Below are 21066 nucleotides of genomic sequence, written 5' to 3' on the forward strand. Positions count from 1 at the left end.
TATATCTATTTCTAGATTTTTCTTCTTAATGAATTAGTATTTTCAGTCTCAAATGAATGTCAAAGAAAAGAGAAAACACAGATTACCTATGACAGGAATGAAACGGGATATCATAGACCCTATGGATATTAAAAGGATGATATAAGATTACTATTAATAACTCTAATGCACTAAATTGACAACTTCTATGAAATGGACCTATTCCTTGCAAAGAACGAACACAAAATGATTTGAGCAGCTTTATAACTTTTAAGGAAATGGAACTCATAATTTTAAAATTCCTGAAAAAGAAATATCCAGGCTCCGATAGTCTCATTGGAGATTTCTACCAAAACTTTAAGGCACACAGATCAGAAAGGAAGACATAAAACTGTCCCAATTTTCATATGACATGGCTGTCAACATAGAAAACCTAAGGAATGTATTATAAAAATTTGAGAATACATGACTCAGCAAGGTTGCAGGACACATGATCTACATATATAATTAATTGTGTTTTTATATATCATCATTGAATATGTAGAAACCAAAATTTAAAATATAATATCATTTATAATCCCTTAAAAAATGAAATACTTAGGTGTAAATCTTATAAAATATGTACAGGACTTGTAAGCCAAAAACTACAAAACACAGGTGAAAAGAAATCAAAGTCTAAACAATGGGGAGACAAACTGCTCATGGATTGGAAGACATCCTATTAAAGATGTTATTTCTCCCAAACTGATATATGTATTTAATAAAATTCTTGTCAAAATTACATCACTTTTTTGGTAGATATAGCGATGATTTTTTTTTAAAGTGAAAGCAAAGCCAAAGGAACCTGAATAACTAAGGCTATATAGTTGAAAAAGAAAAATAAACTAGAAGGACTCTCTCTACCTAATTTTAAGATTTATTATAAAGCTTTAATTTTCAAGACTGTGTGGTACTGATGAAGGAACAGACACTTGGATCAATGGAACAGAACCCAAAACAGCTTCACACAAGCACAACCAACTAACATTTGACAAAGATGCAGATGCAGTTAAATGAAGGGAGGACAGCTTTGTTAATGGTGATGAAGCAACTGGATAACTATTGACAAAAAAAAAAAAAAAAAAAAAATGACCCAAACCTCACAACTTATACAAAAATTAACAAAATGGAGCATACGCTTAAATATAATACTATGCAACTTTTAGAAGGAAAAATAGAAGAAAATCTGGGACCTAGACCTCAGTGAAGTGTTTTTGACCGTGATATCAAAAGCATGATCCCTAAAAGGAAAGATCAATAAACTGGACTTCATCAAAATTGTAAAGAGAATGTAAAGATAATCCCTGTAAAGAGAATGTAAAGATACTCTAAATCCTATGAGAGAACATTTGCCACTGACACATCTGCCGAAGGACTTATATCTATAATATATGAAGAACTCTCAAAACTCAACAGTTTGAAAACTTCTGATTAGAAAATGGGCAGAAGACATGAAGAAACATTTCACCAAAGAGGATATACAGATAACAAAGAAACACATGATAAGATGTTCAACACCACTAGCTATCGGGAAAAACGCAAATTAAGACCCTGACGAGATATTAACCTATACTTATAAGAAGAGCAATAATAAAGATAAAATAGTTACAATACCAAATGCTCACAAGGATGTGGACAAACTGGATCTCTCACACATTGTTGGTGGTAACGTAAAATGGCATAACCGCTCTGGAAAATAGTACTATGGTCTGTTACATCCATGCCATGGAACATGAGTCAGCAATAAAAAGGAACAAATGATTTACACACACATCAACTTGGATGGCTCTCAAGGAGATTATGCTGAATGAAAAAAAGACAGTCTCAAAAGGTCACAAACTGCATTTACATATTTATATAACTTTCTCAATATTACGAACTATAGGGATGGAGAACAAAATAGTGGTTTCCCAAGGTTAGGGATGGTGAGAATAAATGTAATTATAAAGGAATAGCTCAGGGGAGATTTTGGTGGAGACAGAATATTTGACTGTAGTGTGATGATTACACGAGTTTTCACATATAATAAAATGCCATAGAACTATACACACATATTGAACCATATTGTTTCCTGGTTTTGATATTATACTATACTATAAAATGTAACCACTGAGGGAAGCTATATGAAGGGTACACAGAATTTCTCTGTACTATCTTTGTAACTTCCTATGAACCCACAATTATTTCAAAATTCAAAAAATTAATGTCATGTGCCAATTATTATTCGGTGACATCATCAGGAAATTGTGATACAGTGATTTCCTTTGTATTGCCTTATTCTATGAAGTAATAATAAATTCTGTAAATAATACTTTCCAAACTGTTTCACAGAACAATTGTTCTATAAGGAGTATACTTAATTCCATGTAAAAACAAGAGTTTCTGGGTAATTTGGAAAAATCCTATTTATAATACCAGGTTTTCAAAAATTGTCATAATTTTTTCTTCAGTGATGACTACCTGATTTCATGATTCTGAAAATATTACCCTAATGCGTGTCACTTTACAACACTGAGTTCATGAGAAAGGGATCAGTGTTGATAATCTTGGAAAGACAGTGAAAGCTTTCTAAACCTCAGTCACTAGGCTACAGCCTGCAAATAATGAATTCCTGAAGCTTAGGACAGCAGATCCTTCACAGGAAGCCTGGTTTATTAACCTTATGATACCTGACCTACTTTTGAACATAATCTCCCAAAGAAAACAAAAGCTATTCATAGTGCATGATTAATAAAGTCTCTGAAAATACACTAGCTGTTTTCAAGGTGATGTAAAAATCCATGTTGGAATTAGTATTTAAATACCCTAACTAAATTACTTTTCCCTCACCCATCCAAAAGTGCTTTGTACTTATTCTAACTCCCATTCGCAAGGTGAATGTTTATGTACCTATTTCTCTAGCTAGACAAGAAGCTCCACAATTCTTCAGGTAATATCTTATTTTTCTTTGTTTTTGCTCCAGGGTCACTTATATTACAGATGCCCAATGTTTAACCAAATAAATAAATGTCCAGTATGCAAGGCTAGGTCAGGATGGTGTACACTGGTGCCAGTAGAGTCCCACAGAGGCACTCTACACCTTTAAATTCATTTTTTGCCACAACTGAGCACAAATTCTGATATGCTAAAAAGTTTTAGATGGAGCACTGGATATGGTGTAGAAGTAACAGCTATAATATAACCTTGCTGTGAGTAAAAAGTCATATATATATCATAGCATCAAACAATAGCCCCTTCTCCCCCCAAAATTCATCAGTTTACTTGAAACAGAGAGAATTCTGCTATAACAAATGAGAAAGGGTAGTCAGGATGTAAATGAGTCAACTCAAATATGTCCTGAAGGATAACTATTTAGTGGAATTACAGTTATACATTCATAGAAATCAAAGGAAATTGTTAGTGATGTGGTGATAATACAGAAAGGACCGTGTTTTAATTATTGCTGACTTTTTAAATGTTTTTGAATTTTTAAAAAATTCATTCAAATACATCAAATATCACTTGGCTCAAATCCATTATTTGTTCCATCTTTTTTGTTTGTTTTTTAACATCTTTATTGGAGTATAATTGCTTTACAATGTTGTGTTAGTTTCTGCTGTATAACAAAGTGAATCAGCTATATGTATGCATATATCCCCATATCCCCGTCCATCTTTACTTAAATGTCAATTTCTCAGTGAGAACTTTTCTGATGGCCCTATTTAAAACTATAACCACCACTCCAAGCATCTTCTTTCTCACTTTTCCCTATTTTACTTTTTGCCAGAGCACTTGTCATTATGAAATATGCTGTGTTATTTTACTTACTCTGTTTTGTCTGTGTCCCCTTCCACTACCACCAAACGTAAAGCAAGCTCCATGAGAGCAGGAAATTTGTCTGTACTGTTCACAGCATTATTCTTAGTAACTAGAACCCTCGCACATAGTAGATGCTCAGTAAATATTTGCTGAATAAATACATGAACGTTCATTCTTTAAAACTTCTTAAAATCGCCAATAAATTATATCAGGCAATTAAATACACACGTAGGCATTAAATCTTGACTTAACTATAAATGGTTCAATTAAATTCATTAAGAAAATATACACAGAATCATTTTTAATATTTAAAAAGCTAATTATTGCCCCATTAAAATCCGGATATATTTGTATATGTCAATAAGGAAACAAAGAATAAAATAATAGCTCTTCCTTCTCACCAGAAAACTTTTTCAAATGTTTGTATTGTTTAGATGAGTGCCTCTCAAATTTTAGTGCACATATACTTGTTAAAATGCAGTTTATGATTAAGTCTGGGGTAGGGCCTGACTTCTGACAAAAATGCTGTTTGTCTCTAGACCAAGATTTGAGTAACTGAGTTTAGATAACTTTTCAGCAGTGTTAAATTGCACATTGATGTAACATTAAAACATGATATTTTTAGAAACATTCATCCAATAGGAAAAAATGTGTTTAAAAATATTTGTAATGACTTTAGCAAGGTTACTATAAGTAACTGAGTATAAGAGTTTGATTTATTGTTAATCACGTGCTCTTTCACCAAGAGGGAACCCTAACGTAAACTATGGACTGTGGTGATAATGACATCTCCCGTGGAACAAATCACCACTCTGGTGGGGGACATGATAGTCTGGGGGGGCGGGCTGTGCATGTATGGGGATTAAGTTTTGCTATGAACCTACAACTCCTTTAAAAAATACATTCTATTGAAAAATTTAAAAGACAGCCTCCAGAATGAGAGAAGATATTTGCAAATCATACATATGATAAGGGCTTAATATCCAGAATATATAAATAACTCTTACAACTCTACAATAAAAAACACACAATTCTGTAAAAAAAAGCACAAAGTACTTTGACAGTTCTCCAAAGAACATACACAAATGGCCAATAAGCACAAGAAAAGATGATTAACGTTGTAGTCATTAGGGAAGGACAAATCAAAACCACAATGAGATTCTACTTCATACACACTAAGATGGCTATAATTTAAAAAAAAAAGAAAAGAAAAGAAAAGAAAACAACAAGTATTGGCTAAGTCCCAGATCTCCTTCAAGAATCTGCCCAGGAGGGGGAATTAGATGAAGGGAGTCCAAAGGTACACACTTCCAGTTACAAGATAAATAAGTACTAGGGCTGTAATGTACAACACGATGACTATAGTTAGCACTGTTGTATGGTATATTTGAAAGAGATTAGATCCTAAGAGTCCTCATTTCAAGGGAAAAAACATTTTTTTCCTCTTTTTATTTTTTTGCACCTATATGAGAAAATGGATGTCAATGGATTACCACTAAACTTACTGTGGTAATCATTTCGCAATATAAATAAGTCACAATGATGTATACCTTAAACTTATACAGGGCTGTATGTTAATCATATCTCAGTAAAACTGGGGGGGGGGAATAAATAAGTAAAATGAAAAAAAATTGTTTAAATATCTTTCATCAGGCCTATCCTCATCAAGCTCCCTAATATTGCTATTTTCTCTCTCTCCATTTTTCATCTCCTTTAATTTACTCTATATTTTCTCATAGAAAATGTATCACTGATCAACTTCTGACAAACTCTGTAATATACATACACACACACATGGATATTGTGTGTGTGTGTGTGTGTGTGTGTGTGTGTGTGTAGAGGAAGAGAGAATATTTTCTGTTTAACACAGGGGAATGGGTAATATGATTTTTGTCTGTTTCATTTATGGATGTACACTAGATGTCTCAAACACTGCTTGACATATACCTTTTCAGTAAATATATGTTAAATTAATTCGATATTTTGTCTTCTCGATTTCTCTTGATCATTCTTGACAGCATCTTGAAAATGTTATCAGTCTTTCCAAATCCTCTCTCTCTGACATTTGTGTTCTATTCTATTAATTTGTATTATTAGCTAATTATTTTCTTTGGTAAGGATTTAAGTATATAAATTTTTCACTAAGCATTTTCTTAACTAAATACCACAGATTTTTTAATGCACTATTATTATTATTATTTATTTAAAACATTTTCTAATTTTACTGTAATTTTTTTGGTGGGGAGATGGGTTATCAAATGTGTCTTCTAACTAACAGGGAATTTTCTAGCTTTTGTCTTACAACTGATTTCCAGCCTAATTCAAAAGATGTAATCCATGTCACTTTAATCCATTTAAAATTATTGAAGTTTGCTTAGTGCTTAATAACATATATTCTGTGTGTACTTGAAATAGATGTCTGCAGTTGGGAAATACAGTATTACATGTGCCCATTAGGTTCAGATTACTTACTAATTATTCTGGTCAAATATCCTGCATCCTTACTAATCACAGTGCAGAATTAAATTATTTTGAGCATGCCTGAGATACTCTTGTGTATCACCAATAAATATGCTAATTGGAAAGTACAGAGAAACAAAAATATGATTGTTTGCCAAAGGAGCCTCTGTACCAATGGCAAAATATGTTCAACTAAGATTTCAGATTTCTCAGATACACCAATCACTTTCTTTTTGACTATGTCCTATATTTTAGATATATTTATATTATAAAGCAAAAAAAGAAACCAGTTAATCTTTCTTCCAAATCTTGCTTTCTGAGCCTATATTGGTCTACAGAAAATTAAAGACACAGGTACTTTTGTTTTATAAAGGATTATTTTCTTTTCCTTTGTCAGAGATAGTCTATGCCTTTACAAAGAGCTCAGCAGTTTCATTCTTTCTTCTATTCCTACGTGGTGTATTTATACCAAATGATATTTTAGACGTTTTTTTAGAGTTGTGATACATGTTCAGTCTTTACTTAGACTTCTCACAAAAAAAACAACAACCCAAAACAAACCAAAAAAACCTCACACAAGTTCCAAAGATCATGAAACCTAAGCCTAAATTCTTGGTTGGTTGTCAGCCAAACTTCTGAGATCAGTTGCTATGGTGATTTTTTTTTTTAAGTTTTTCTTCCTATTCTTCTGGGTCTAATTAAGAATCAAAGTTTATAGTATACGCAGGAAAAATAACAGCACTCATATTTCATATAGCAGGTTCTAGCCACTCTATAATTAAAACATTTAAAACCATTAACGTAGGAATACAATTGAATTTTTAAATACATAATAAAATAAGCAGTGTTATATAAAAAGAGATTATATTCATGTAATAAGAACCAATATCAAAATGTGGGTTACTTTTAAGGTTTGTTCCAACTTTTTGGTTGTTTATTTGTTCTAAGGAGCTGAAAAAATTTTCTTCTTCTTATATAATATCTGGAACTAATTCATCTCTCTTGCTCCAGTATTACTGATATCACAGCCCCATTCAAATGTTACAGTGATTTGGCAATCAGTTCACCAGAAAGCACCTTCTGATAAAACTTTCCCTCCAAGGGCTTGTAATTACTTTTGTCTTTATTTTCCATACAAAAGAACTACCAAGACAATAAATTTCAGTACATTTCTCTGACCCTCTTAGTATATCAGTATACCCTCCCAAACACAGATAGAGGATTCCTAGAAATATTTGCAAAGTTATTATCTAAATACAAAGAGTTCAAGGAAAACTTAGCCAGAAATAAAATACTTTAAACACTGAAAACATTGCATTAAATCGTATCTTGGGAAAGAGATAAGTTGGCAACATGACAAATAAAATTCAAAAGCATAGTATCTGTTCTGTTCGACTGATTAGCTAATAGATATTTGAGATACTCAAATGAAAATGGCAATGAAGAAACTGTAAAAGCATTTGATGCAGAAAATAACTAAAAACGCAGCAAAAATATTCATAAGATAAAGGTAAAAATTAATACAGAATACAAGATTAGCCAAACAGTTTTGCTTGGTTCATATAATAATAATAATTGATATTATAAGATATAATCCACACTTGAAGAAACAAATAGTTATTGGATATACACAGGATTTCTACATCCACAACTTTTTTGGTTTTCCAAAGATTCAGTTGTACACAGAAGTGGTATGGTGACTTGGGCAAAGCAGTGAATCATAAATCAAAGTACCTGGAAACTAGGATCAACTCTGTCAGTACCAGTTTTATGAAATTTGACCAAATCTTAGCCACTCTTGTTCAGCAGCTTTAACCATGGAATGCACTAATAATATCTGTCCCACTTACCCGTTGGTTTCTGTGAAGATCAAGTGGAGATCGGTAGATAGAAGGGCTTTGAAAGTTAAAAGTTCTATGTAAATGTGAGCTCTTAATATACTGACGTTGTTCTTGTGATTCCAGATTTGGTTTCAAGAGGCAAAAAAAGAGATCAAACTGTAGTACGCTAGCTCAGAAATTATTATTGGTAATAGTGGAATAATTTGTCAACCTTAATTCTGACAATTTGCATTCACTTCATTTGCAGTGAAATGAGGCAACCATGCACTGTGTTCCATGATTTTACAGACTTCCCTGAATGAGCACATATGGCCCATTTAGCTAAGGATATTTTAATAGGTGTCATTTATTATGAGTTGATCTCTTGTAACAATATTACACAGCTGATATGTGTTTCCCTTAGGAGATCACGCTGTCTATTTTATACATTATCTGGATATTGATTTTTTGTTTTTTTAGCCACTTATCCCAGCTCGTAATCGACCCAAGGGAATGACAACTCCCTGAAATCCGTCAAAGCACAAAGGCTTGTCAACCTTACATGAATTGCCGTTTATGGACGTTTTGCTTGCCTTCTTTCCAAAAATTTATTTCATATGGAAAATACTTGTTTGCATACCGTTTGTCTTTGAAGACACCTGTTTTCCAGTTAATCTCCAATTCTTCACATACAAACAGAAAGCCATTGATTAGTTTTAAATGACTTTCGGTTCTAAATTAAGTACTGAGAGGGAGAAAGGAATGTATTTAAATGGTTAAATCACCTTCCCTGCCTTGGCTGCTGAGTTATATATACTCTGTATTTTTCATCAATGAACCCATTGCACAGAGGAAGGTTGTGGGAGACAAAGGCAAAAGTAAGGAGACAGAACACTTCCACTCACCACAGATGAAAGGAGTCTCATCTGAATTATCAGCACAATCGTTCACAAAATCACACAGCTTGTCCCTGGCAATGCAGTGCTTGTTAGCGCATGTGAATTCTTGAGCCGTACACGTTCTGTCTGTGCTAAGTAGGGGGGCACAATCTTGAAAGGAAATATCATCCACTGCTACATCTCCTATGTAACTGATACCACGTTTTGCCCTGAAGACAACCTTTAAAAAAAATAAAGCCAATATCAGTTGACTCGTCCATCAGGAATCCAAAACTTGGGGCAAACAGTAAATACAGTACAGAACATAAGGGCTTGAATCTGATAAAAATGACCCCGTAATCCCTACGATGAAACTGACCCAGGAAGTTTGAGGGATATCGAAGATCTCTACCACACTCAACAGGTAAGGATGTGGGAGTGGCAACACCATTGTCTCTTGTCTAGATTTTTAGGATACAGGGCCTAAGAAACTGGCAGGAGTCACCTACCACTGCAGCCTCTGCAACTCGCAGACCCAAAACAAAACCTGCTCACTTCTGACAGCCTCATCACACATGGAAGCAGGAGGTCAACCAGGTGACGGAATGCACCAAGAGACAGAAGATGCAAGCATATCTTTTACTTTATTTCATCCACTTCTTGCCATTCCTCTGATCTGTTCAACTCAACTATTTGAAATCGAAAATATGTCGAACCTCAAAACTATGAATTTTTTTAATTGGCCGCATCTTTGGACTTGAAATGATTGTGATGTGCCTTTGATTAATGTATGTGACGAATGAAATCCTCCTGTGTGCCACTGCTGGACCGTGAGATCCCACTTCTACAGACTTTGATAGAACTGATGAAAATTAGTCACAGGACTCACTAAAGTTTTCAAAGTGAAACTAATTCAGACAGCTTCTATTGAATTTGTCTGCAAGTTAAATATGTATTTGTGTGTTAGCATAAGAAATATTCATATATTTTAAAGTAAATTTAGGACAATTAGAGATGCATTAACAAGAAATACCTATTTACCTCCATGATTTTTATACAAAATAGTTATTGTCATCAAACTCCCAAACATCTTTTTACCAAATCTAATCAATTACTTTTCTTGAAAGAAGTAGCTTTTCCTTAAGATGTGTTATGCTTTTATACTATTGTATGAAAACCTAGTTGTTTTCCTTTTAAGATGAGAGAATAGAATAACTGAAGATCATGCCTTTCACATTATTATAAAAAAGCAAATAAATGTACAATTTTTATATAAATTCATGTATCAAATTTACATAAAAGGCATACATTTGTTTTCTTCAGAGAAGATGTGCTAGAAAAGAAAAATAAATTTGTAAGATAGATTAAGAGCTTGGATGTGATTAAGACGAGGTGAAACTAGAAAGAATAATGACTGTAACTCTTTTATAAGAAAATTGAGCCCAAGAAAAACATGGATACACAAATTGAAAAAGGTACTGTATTATCTGGATATATCTGAACATTTAATTTAAATCTGTGAGACAATGCTCTGTGATTAAGAAATCAGATAATACAATGCCACACGATGTTGGTTAAGATTCCATAGACTTTAATACTGAATGTGATTAAACTTTTTTTCAAGAGCAATTATGATATATTTTTTTCTGGTAAAATAAAAGCTGGGTCAATCATTTTGTAAAATTTAGGAAGCAATAGATCATAGCATTTGTATTATGGACTTGTAGATGACCTGCCTGTGTTTAAAGCGTATCACTGCCATTGTAGTTATATAAGTAGGGCAAGTTATCCAAGTTCTAGGTATTTCTGTGCCTAATCTATAAAATGCAGGTAATAAAGGTATGTACCTCATACAGTTACAGGAGTGAATTTTTTGTTCATAGAACAGAACTTGGCACTTAGTAAGTGCCAGGTATGTGATTGCTCTAGTTATGAAAATTATTATAATTAAATGCTATGTTTAAATTGGGGGTTCCCAAATATAACTGTGAAAACTACCCAATGCTGTATACTTTTACTCAAGGGTTAAAGGCACTCATGTTTCTGAGGCTAAAGGGACTGATACTGTACAAATGGAAGAAGCATGGATAGTATGTGTGTCTCACTACTATTTCTCCAGTGCATAGTAAGGTGCTTGCACATAGTAGGTTCTTGATATGTTTTTACTGAAGGAATGAATGAATCACGTTAAACATCAAATATTCAGAAACCATTAATATTTCATTTTAAGATTCAAACAACATGGGCGTATTTCTCTTCAAATTTCAATGTGAAAAATTAAATTTCAGAAAGACTAAATCAATAATTGATTCCTCTGCTTAAATCCCTCTTAATGTTTTTTTTTGTTTGTTTGTTTTTGTTTGTTTTGTTTTGTTTTTTGCGGTACGCGGGCCTCTCACTGTTGTGGCCTCTCCCGTTGCAGAGCACAGGCTCCGGACGCGCAGGCTCAGCGGCCATGGCTCACGGGCCTAGCCGCTCCGTGGCATGTGGGATCCTTCCGGACCGGGGCACGAACCCATGTCCCCTGCATCGGCAGGCAAACTCTCAACCACTGCACCACCAGGGAAGCCCTTAATGTTGCTTTGAACATGATTTTACCATGCAAATATTCTACTTGCGCAGACTAGTTAAGAATTCACTGCCTGAAGTGGAAGCCGATGCCTGGCAGCAGCACAGCCTTCTGCATGTTCTTGCGGATGATTCTTCTTGCCTCAGTTAAAAGGTCTTGGAGGTTAAACAGGTGGAATCCTCTTAATGATAAATTTCATACTGTGCAAGGCCACTAAACTGCTGTCTGGTCTTTTCTTCTTCAGGTTGAACTTACTTCTTATCCATTTCCTAAATTATCTACAAATGACCCATAAGAAAACTGGGTCCCAGCAAGAGGTCAAAAATATATGGGATTTATTATAGCTAACGTTCTAAGAAATTGGGGATAATGTTGTATCAATGCCTTTAAACAGCTGTATCTAGCCTGTGCTTCCAGTGGAGTTGAAAGGGGCTGATCTATCAGATATGGCATGTGATTGTAGATACAGTTACTGAATATTCACAGCTGATTCGGTTACTCTTGCTACATATTGCATTTCTAGTCCTCTGTATAATTAGCAAAGATATTATAGCTTGTACCTATAGATAAGTGGCTCTAGATTCAAGGAATTAAGCCCTGTGCAGTTATGACTAAGAAACAATGTTCTCTGACATAAATGGCTCTGGATTCCCACTCTCCCTTATCTAATCTTAAATCTTAATAGCTAAGTTTTACCTTCCAATAAACACCCCTTCTGTCAAAAACAAAACAAAACAAAACAAGCAAAAACTCCAAAAGCAAAAAACACACACATCCATGGAGCTCCTGTTTTCCTGATAATCCATAAAAAAATAAAATTCACACTAAATATCTTGGCATATAATTACTTTCAGTTTAAACCTTTTATTCTATGTATTACTTGTTCTTTCCCTTTATTTTTGGGTCTTATCCTCCTAATATTATTGTAATCTACATGAAGACAAATACAGCATCACCCAATTTTGTGCCTTTGAAAATATTTTTCAGTCAAGTAAATCTATTTTCTCTAATAAGGTTCAACAATATAGTGTGCTTTCAAAGGTCTCTTTAATTGGGTTTGAAATAAACTAATGTAATTACTCTGCAGTCTCTGAGAATACATTTGCAAAATAGTGGGAGGTGTTCTTAATATGTAGGAGCCTGATCGTGGAGGCAGGAGATGGTTGTCACTAAAATGAGATGTTCCTAGAAAAATGGTTGCCTCTTTGGGAAAAAACATTAGGGTATTTCAGAACCGCAAATTCCTTATGGAAAATGCTGTATGGAGTGGTGAGCGTTCATACAGCACATCAGAAAGGGAAAGAGAGACAAGAAGACAAGGGGTAGAGGAAATAAATTAAAATTAAAGAATCAACAAAACTCAATCATCACCTAAATACCTGGATTACAAACCTGTATATGCGAATGAACGCCTAAAAACACCTCTATTTTTTTCCACTGTGCACCTTGCTGTCCGCTTTGAGCCCACAGTTTAGAAGTAACATTGTCTATCTTGCTGAGTACCTGCAGAGATAAGTCAAGTAAGAAGTGTTGAAATATTTTACCTTGACAAATTCTAAACATATAGAATTCTCCCAGTAATTTTTTTTCATTTTAATATCAACATGAATCCCTGAGAGAAAAGCTCAGACATCTTTCATTAGATGTCTTTGTTTTCTAGAACAGCACTGTGTCACCAGGGTACCTCATGAGCTTTGTGTAATAAAGTTGTGCATGAATATCTGTCAGTCAAGTCTGAAGTTACCTGGCACCATTTGATTAAGAACTCTTAACTACCTTAGTTTTTAAAAATCTGACAGCAAGAACAATTGGAAGTCTCAATATTAAATAATATTCCTGTAGTCACATGAAAAGCACAGAATTGTTTACTAGACACAGTTTTGAGAATGACATTAGGTTCAGTGGGGATGGTGATGTTACAATGGGAGTCCATTTAATTCCAACAGCACATACGGGTGATGTGAGTGGGCACCTACTCATCTAAGCCAGCAAGAGCTCCCCACCCAACAAATGGACCCTCATTCTAAAGGGAAATTGAGAATCATCTCAGCAAACAAATTATCATGGCTCTTCTTTTAGAATGACACAAAATGAGCCATGAAGAAAGTAATTAAATAGGGAAGAGCAGTAGAGTTCCACATTTTAAAATAACTGACTTAGATGATGTATTTAATAGATGATGTATTAGATGTATTAGATGATGTACTTAGATGATGTATTTAACTGTGTTCATGCAACATAGTAATGCAACATTTAATGTTATTTTACTCAGCTGTGCACAAAATAAGGATCATATGTATTACCATTTTAATTATTTTATAATTAACTACTTATAAAATTTTAAGGTTGTTTTATAATTTTTCATCTACTAACACAAAATCTTATTCTGAAAAAATGAAAGCCTATTTCAGATAATTAATCTCAACCACAAAATATACCTGGTAAGTAATTCTCATTTTTCTGATGCAAACCCTGTAGTTAGCTGTATTGATTGTTTTGTCTAAAACCATTTTTAAAAACTCAATGAGACACAAATGGTAAATTGTCACATCAATCCACAAGACTACTTGGATGCTTTCAGGTTATTAAACATGCACACATACATATACACAAACAAGTTTACTCTTAAACTGTTTTTGGTGAGAAGTCTCACCTATAATAAATAAAACTATTCTTCCAAAATTACTTTATAAATTTAACATGTTTCCAAATGAAAAAAAGTAACAGCATTTTTAAAATATGTTTATCTAATTTGGGGAGGAAAATAATATTTAATATGGCCAGGAAAATCGTAGAAGAAGACAGTTAAAAAATAAAAAAAAATACCTAATATTAAAATTACATCAAGCTACTAGGAAAGAAGTGGTTAAGCAGCTGATCTGCAGTCTACTTCTATTTATTGGGGAAAAATAAAGCAGGCAGCCCAAGTGTAATCTCTTTGCAAATATACTAAACATAGACTTTTTGGAAAACAAATTAATGCTATTTGACAGGGGGAGAGACCTTATCTGTGGCTGCTTTTAGCGAGATATCCCTGGTCTAAAACTGCTCATGTAAACAATTCTGAAATCTGGGGATTTATTTTTCAGACATGGCTTCTTGGAAAATGTCACATAAGCTATGAAACAGAGTATAAACGGAGATGCTTCAAAATTGAGTTGGCTTCTCCGTGTAAATGATGTGTCTATACATATACTTACAAACCTTATCTATTATATAAGGCATGTCTAATAGGGGAAGACAGGATCTAGGGGATCTGCATTAAAATTGCAGAACCTCTTTCTGTTTTGTCTGTATAACTTGGTCATCTAAAAGAAACCAGGACCCCCTGGAAAAATAGTTACCTCCAGGGATGGAACAGGATAACAAAAAGATGAGTCTGGAACATCTTCTTGGCCAGAAAGAAAGGAAATGATCAAAGAATGATTGGACTTGTCAAAGAGACATAGAAGTCAGTTTAAAGGGTCTCCTATAACTGAATCTGGGACAATGTAAGAACCAATAAATAGTAATAGTGTTGACAACAAATTGGATAAAATAGGAATCTATGAGTCCACACTGATATAAATCAATAAATGGAGAATTTTTCTAACAAGAGAAAACCAACCTACAAATGTAGACAGAATAATGGAGTTAGACACAAATAGGCAATCATCATAGTAAAATTAATGTGGCAAAAAATACTAAAGGAAGCAAACATTAGTGGGTATAATTGAGTTGAGATCAGGATTTTACATACTCTCAAAATATCTCATCACAAAGTATTTATTGATAACAAAGGGAACAAAAGTACTGAGACCAACAGACATCATGTACTAACCAATGGGATACAATAAAAATAATACGATATTGGTGATATTACAGGGAAAAACATGCTTAACATTGAACAAATCCAATTTGAAGGATGTTTCACAAAAAGACTGGATTATAACCTTTAAAAATATCAAGATCATAAAGTTTAAGGGAAATGAAGGAATTACTTCAGTTTTAAAGACACTAGGGACTTCCCTGGTGGTGTGGTGGTTGAGAATCCACCTGCCAATGCAGGGGACACGGGTTCCATCCTTGGTCCAGGAAGATCCCACATGCCACGGAGCAACTAAGCCCATGTGCCACAACTACTGAGCCTGAGCTCTAGAGCCTGCGAGCCACAACTACTGAGCCCACGTGCCACACGACTGAAGCCTGCGTGCCTAGAGCCTGTGCCCCACAACAAGAAGCCACTGCAATGAGAAGCCTGTGCACCATAACGAAGAGTAGCCCCGCTGCTTGCCACAACTAGAGAAAGCCCGCGTGCAACAACGAAGACCCAACGCAGCCAAAAATAAAATAAAAATAATTAAATTTATAAAAAATAAAGACACTAGAAAGAAATAACAATGGAGTGTGATAAGTAATTCTATATTCAACTCAATTTTTCCTATAAAAGATGTTATTGGGACAATGGGCAAAAAACCAGAATCTCTTGAGTGAAAGGTAGAATGCAGTTTTCTGTGAGATTCTTGCAACCTTTTGTGAGTATGAAACAATTTAATTTCTTTTTTTACAAAAAAACAATTTGAAAGAGAATATTGGAGAATGTAGCACCACTATATCAAAGACAGCAAGAAGGCACATCCGAATATCACCAAAATGTATATATTCATTTGATTGTGTTATTCTCAGAATATTGATACTGAAACCTATATGACATATTTCAAGGGTAAAACAGTATTACACAGAAGCTGCAACCTCAGAATAAAGACCATAATCATAAATAGAATAGTTTAAAGAAATCCTATTAGCCATTCAGGTCCAATTCTACTAAAGCTTTTTTTCAATCATACTGTTTTCAAACCAGTGAAGTGTTGATAACTGTCCATTTACATTTATTAGCAGACTACATATTTTAATAACACTGAATTATACAATATGAATTTTTGTAGAAGAAATTCAGAAAATGCAATTGCCTAAGCAGTACCTGGAGAGAACCAACTGTGGCACCATTCATATGAGTCCAGAATACCAGGGTACATTTTGGTCCCATGCGTGAAATAACAGGAGTAAGAATGTCAGCCATGTCACCAAACTTTCCATTTGAGCTATCAGCATACAGGTACCAGCCATCTGCGGTATTTCTGGGGAAAGAATGATGCATTTATCAGGTAAAAAAAGAAAGTCATAAAATACAGTTTGTCATTAACCATATTTTATTGTTCTAAAATTTCTCCTAAAAGTATAACAATGTTTTTAGAACAATGGTGATGCATAAATAATTCTACTATTTTGATTTTGAATCCATGTGTCCATTGGTACAATGTACAAAAATTATGGTAAAGGTTGAAATCATTAGGTCTAATATGTAATAACTTGGTTGATTGTTTTATAATAATACTGCTGATACTCTGATCAGTTTTGTAGAGTTTTTTTATGTGGGTAAAATGAGACATTGAAGCATTGAATACATTTAGAAGAGGCATAAAAAGAACAAAAATATAAATAATTAAAGTATGAAAAAGAGAAAGGAAACTGTCTTGGAGTTCTATTCACTGGTCTAAAAGGCTTTCAGGTTCAAATTTATTTTATCTATTAATTTAGGTAAGTTTTACTTAAACATATTTTAATAAGCAGGTAGATAACCTTTTAATGTCGTTTTAAGTAAAGAAGGGTATTTATTAGTTCACACAACTGAAAAGTACAGGGGATACACTAGCTTCAGGCACAGTTGGATCCAGGGGCACAAACACTGTTATCAGGACTCAAGTCTCTCCATCATCTGGCTTAAGTGGGTAGATAATTTTTAAAGTGTGTCTTTTTTTCCCCCTAGTTCCAAACCAGAGAGGGAAAATAATGATGGAAACACTTAAATATCAATGTAATTTTGCCATAAGGGATAGAGTTTATGCCCCCACTTTAATTACCAATTCAAAAAAGAGATAATAAAACATTAAAGACATGCTATTTTTGAAATATTAAATAAGGAAGTGATTCCTCAAAATTCGGACATTCTGGCACTCTTTAATCTCTTTGATTAATTCTATTTCACACCACTTTTTCACCACATGTGACACTAGTACCATGGAGTTTAAACTTGCTACTTATTAAAACCATTTTGAAAGTTTTATCTTTTTTTTTTTTGAGGAAAGACATGAATCATTAATAGAAAATAGATGGAGAGAAAGCAAGAGGTATTCATTCAGTCACCATGTATTTATTGAGTCAGTCTTTCCAGTGTTACTTGTCCAAGGCACTGGGAATGTGCTGTGGGCAAAAGACATGGCAGGGCTGGCCTCTGACCTCAGCACTTACTAGACGGGCAACATTAGGCAGGTTATTCAACCTCTCTGAACCTATTGGTTTCTTCATTTATAAAACAGGATAGCTCCATGTTACTACTAGGAGTTAGAAATAAAATAAGTGGACTTTCTATCCCAGTACTGGCCCATCTTACATATTTAATAAATGGTAGTTGTGATTTGTGGTTATGTTTATGTCATTAGTTGCTGCTAATAAAGAATTCAGTGCCCTGTGAACTACACAGGGTATGAATTAAGACTGCTTTGAAGAGCTAGGATTTTTATATTAATTTGTCTGAATTGTGTGCCAATGAATAAAAAGTTCCAGCTTTGTTCCTTGTGTCTGTTTAATATCCCAGGACCCCACAGATGCTGAGAACAAAGATGAATACATGAATTCTTCATTGGTTCACAGATTCACTGTGATCCAGCATAATTTTAGTAGATATATTTTCCCCAAAATTGACAAACTGATTCTAAGCTTAATATGGAAATCCAAAGGACTAAGAATAGCCAATTTTATCACAAAGGAGAACAAAGTTAGACAATTTACTCTATCAGATACTGATTCATTATAATCGTAGAATAATCAAGACAGGGTGGTATTGAAGTAAAGATGGAAAAATGGGCCAGAGAAATGGATAAAAGAGTCCTGAAAATTCTACATATATTTATACACCTGATTTATGAAAAGCTTAGCTCTTCAGAGCTGTGAAGGAAAGGACAATCTTTTCAATGTGGATTGAATAAATTAGGTAGCCTTGTGGGGAAAAAACAAACCTTGACCCCTATTTCACAGCATTCAAAAATAATAAACTGCAGGTAGAATGTACCTGAAATGTGAAAGGTAAAACAACAAAGCTTGCCTAAGATACATAACAATATCTTCATGATATGAGACTGAGAATTAATTTTTAATAATATATAAGGATTACTATCCATAAGGGGAAATACAAAAAATAGGACTGTATTCCAATTAAGGATTTCAGTTTATCAGAGATACCAATATGATGATCAAGGCCAACCAGTGAATGGGAGAAAACATTTGCATCCCATTTAACGAATGTTACACTTACTATCTACTATATGTCATGCACTATGCCAGACGTTCAACAATGCCTGTGTGTTTGTAGTGTGTGTATATCTTTATACATACATATTATATAACTACATACATACAAGGAAGAACAGAATGAAATGTCCCCAAATGCTAATATGTTCTTATCTTTGTTTGGGGGCCATGGCTATTTTCTTTCCTACACAGTGCCTGGTTCACAGTAGACTCTCCAAAAGTACTTGATAAACAAAATACACAAGGTAGTTTAAAATCAGTACAGCACATGTGGAAATAAATAGACCAATGGAGTGACAGAACTGTAGAGTCAGATAAAATTACACAGGAAAAGTTGATCATAATATATTCCAGGCTGGGGGAGAAAAAAACATAAAAAGACAGAACAATGTTAGAGACCATGGAAGAATTAAGTGACTAAAAGTCACAATTCTAGTAATGATAAAAGCATCTACTCAATGGTTCTTCAACTGGAGGTCCCTGTACTAATTTCCCAGGAACTACACGATGAAAAATGTTAATGTTTAATTTCCTCAATACAGCATAACTTGAGAAAATTCAGTCACAATGATAAATTTAAAATAAATTATTGAAACAATTCTTTATAATTATATATCCTTGAAATATATATATATTTCAACTGCAAGGAAAACGAAAAAAGGGAGACATGCCAGGAGATCAATTTGAAAAATGCAAATAACAAAACTACATTTGTGTTTTTACACTGCCCCACAAACACCGTACTAGTGTAAAAGTATATCATTCGGTCGCCAGTCTTTTATGCATTAATTGGGGACACATGATGTATGCCTGATTCCTAATGGAAAAATGAAGAATTATACGAACACTTGCCTATGTCTGAGATGAGATTATCTGAGCATGTACCTGCAAAGGAAATCAACTGCCCTCCTGGGATGAATACAGCAGTAATGATCACACCTAACAGTGCTGTCACTCGTAAAGTATCAGCATCTCTCTACCAGCCTTCAAATTGTCATTTCTCAAACAGGGCTGGAAGGAGGATGTTTTATAGAAATATACCTTTCCTAACAAAACACATCATAAACCACACAGTAGTAAAGGTTTAAAGAAAGCAGTGCTTTACACTCAGGTGTTGCGAAAATAAAGATCCCAGGCGATGATGTATAAGTCATTAAAAAGTCACTTATTAAAAGAGATCTGATTTATATTCCAAGCTATTTTAAAGAACGCTGCCTAAGCCTCATAGGATAATCAGTTTCTAAAGTCTTAATATTAAGCAAATTAAGCAATTTAAAAATTGACATTTTTCCCCCTTATTTGAGAATCTCCTGGGTATTCACCCTAATTAAATTAATAAGAAAAAATACCCTTCTTGGACAAATAAAAATATTCTTGAGTTAGGTCAATTGACCTTTAATACTTGTACAGTATAAGGGACATATTCTTCAGGCTTATCCTTTGGGTTGAGATATAGCCTGTGACTGATTATGATGATGTAGGCTGTTATAACATACCTGATGGGATATGAGCTACTGAAAGTTGTCATGAACTTGATTACTTTCATGAGAAACAGAAAATACAAACTGTTCAACAGTACAGTCCTCCTAGGGGTTTCCACCATATTACCCTCGTGTCTGTGGTGCACCAACCTTGCTATGTGCAACTGCTCCCCACCCCTCCCACCAACTCCACGGTCTGACCCACCAACTGCTGGAGCTTCTTAAATAAGACGGAACACTCAGAGTTCTTATGTGGGATTTTTAGAATATAAATTAAGGAAAAAGGAACATTCCTTCTTGAATGTCAAGGCATGCTTCCCCTCCATCCTCCCACCCCACCAACCAAGGTTTGAAACCGGCTCTGTCGGACTCCAAAATTCCACACACACCCTCTAGACTCTGTTGGAGTATTGCAGAAGAGACAAACAAACAAAAAAGTTTCTATTTGACCTTATTGGTCCTTTATAATACACATCTGATCCTACCATCCTGCTAGAAATCTTCAACACACCTTTACTGACTCAAAGTGAGATCCTTGAACTAAACCGTATGTTCCTGGACTGCAAGTAAATAAGAAGCCACAGTAAAATACACATCAGTTCATTACACACACTGTCAGATCAGCGGACACTTTTTTTCATAGTGAGACTTTCTTGATAATTGAAGCAGTGAATTAATTTGCATTCCGGTGCAAG

The 21066-nt window shown here is 34.2% G+C and overlaps 1 protein-coding gene across 1 annotated transcript in view; it reads right to left on the reverse strand.

Moving 5' to 3' along the window:
- The window catches only part of MALRD1 (MAM and LDL receptor class A domain containing 1), a 589021-nt gene that overhangs the window by 339770 nt on the left and 228185 nt on the right, over positions 1–21066 (reverse strand). The window contains exons 21-23 of the mRNA XM_049705518.1: positions 16504–16660; positions 12936–13046; positions 9002–9215 (exon numbers count right to left, since the gene is read on the reverse strand). Of these exons, the coding sequence (XP_049561475.1) occupies positions 9002–9215; positions 12936–13046; positions 16504–16660 (482 nt within the window). The remainder of the gene's footprint in view (positions 1–9001; positions 9216–12935; positions 13047–16503; positions 16661–21066) is intronic.

This window comes from Orcinus orca, chromosome 2 (genome assembly GCF_937001465.1).
Source record: "Orcinus orca chromosome 2, mOrcOrc1.1, whole genome shotgun sequence".
NCBI classification, from domain to species: domain Eukaryota; kingdom Metazoa; phylum Chordata; class Mammalia; order Artiodactyla; family Delphinidae; genus Orcinus; species Orcinus orca.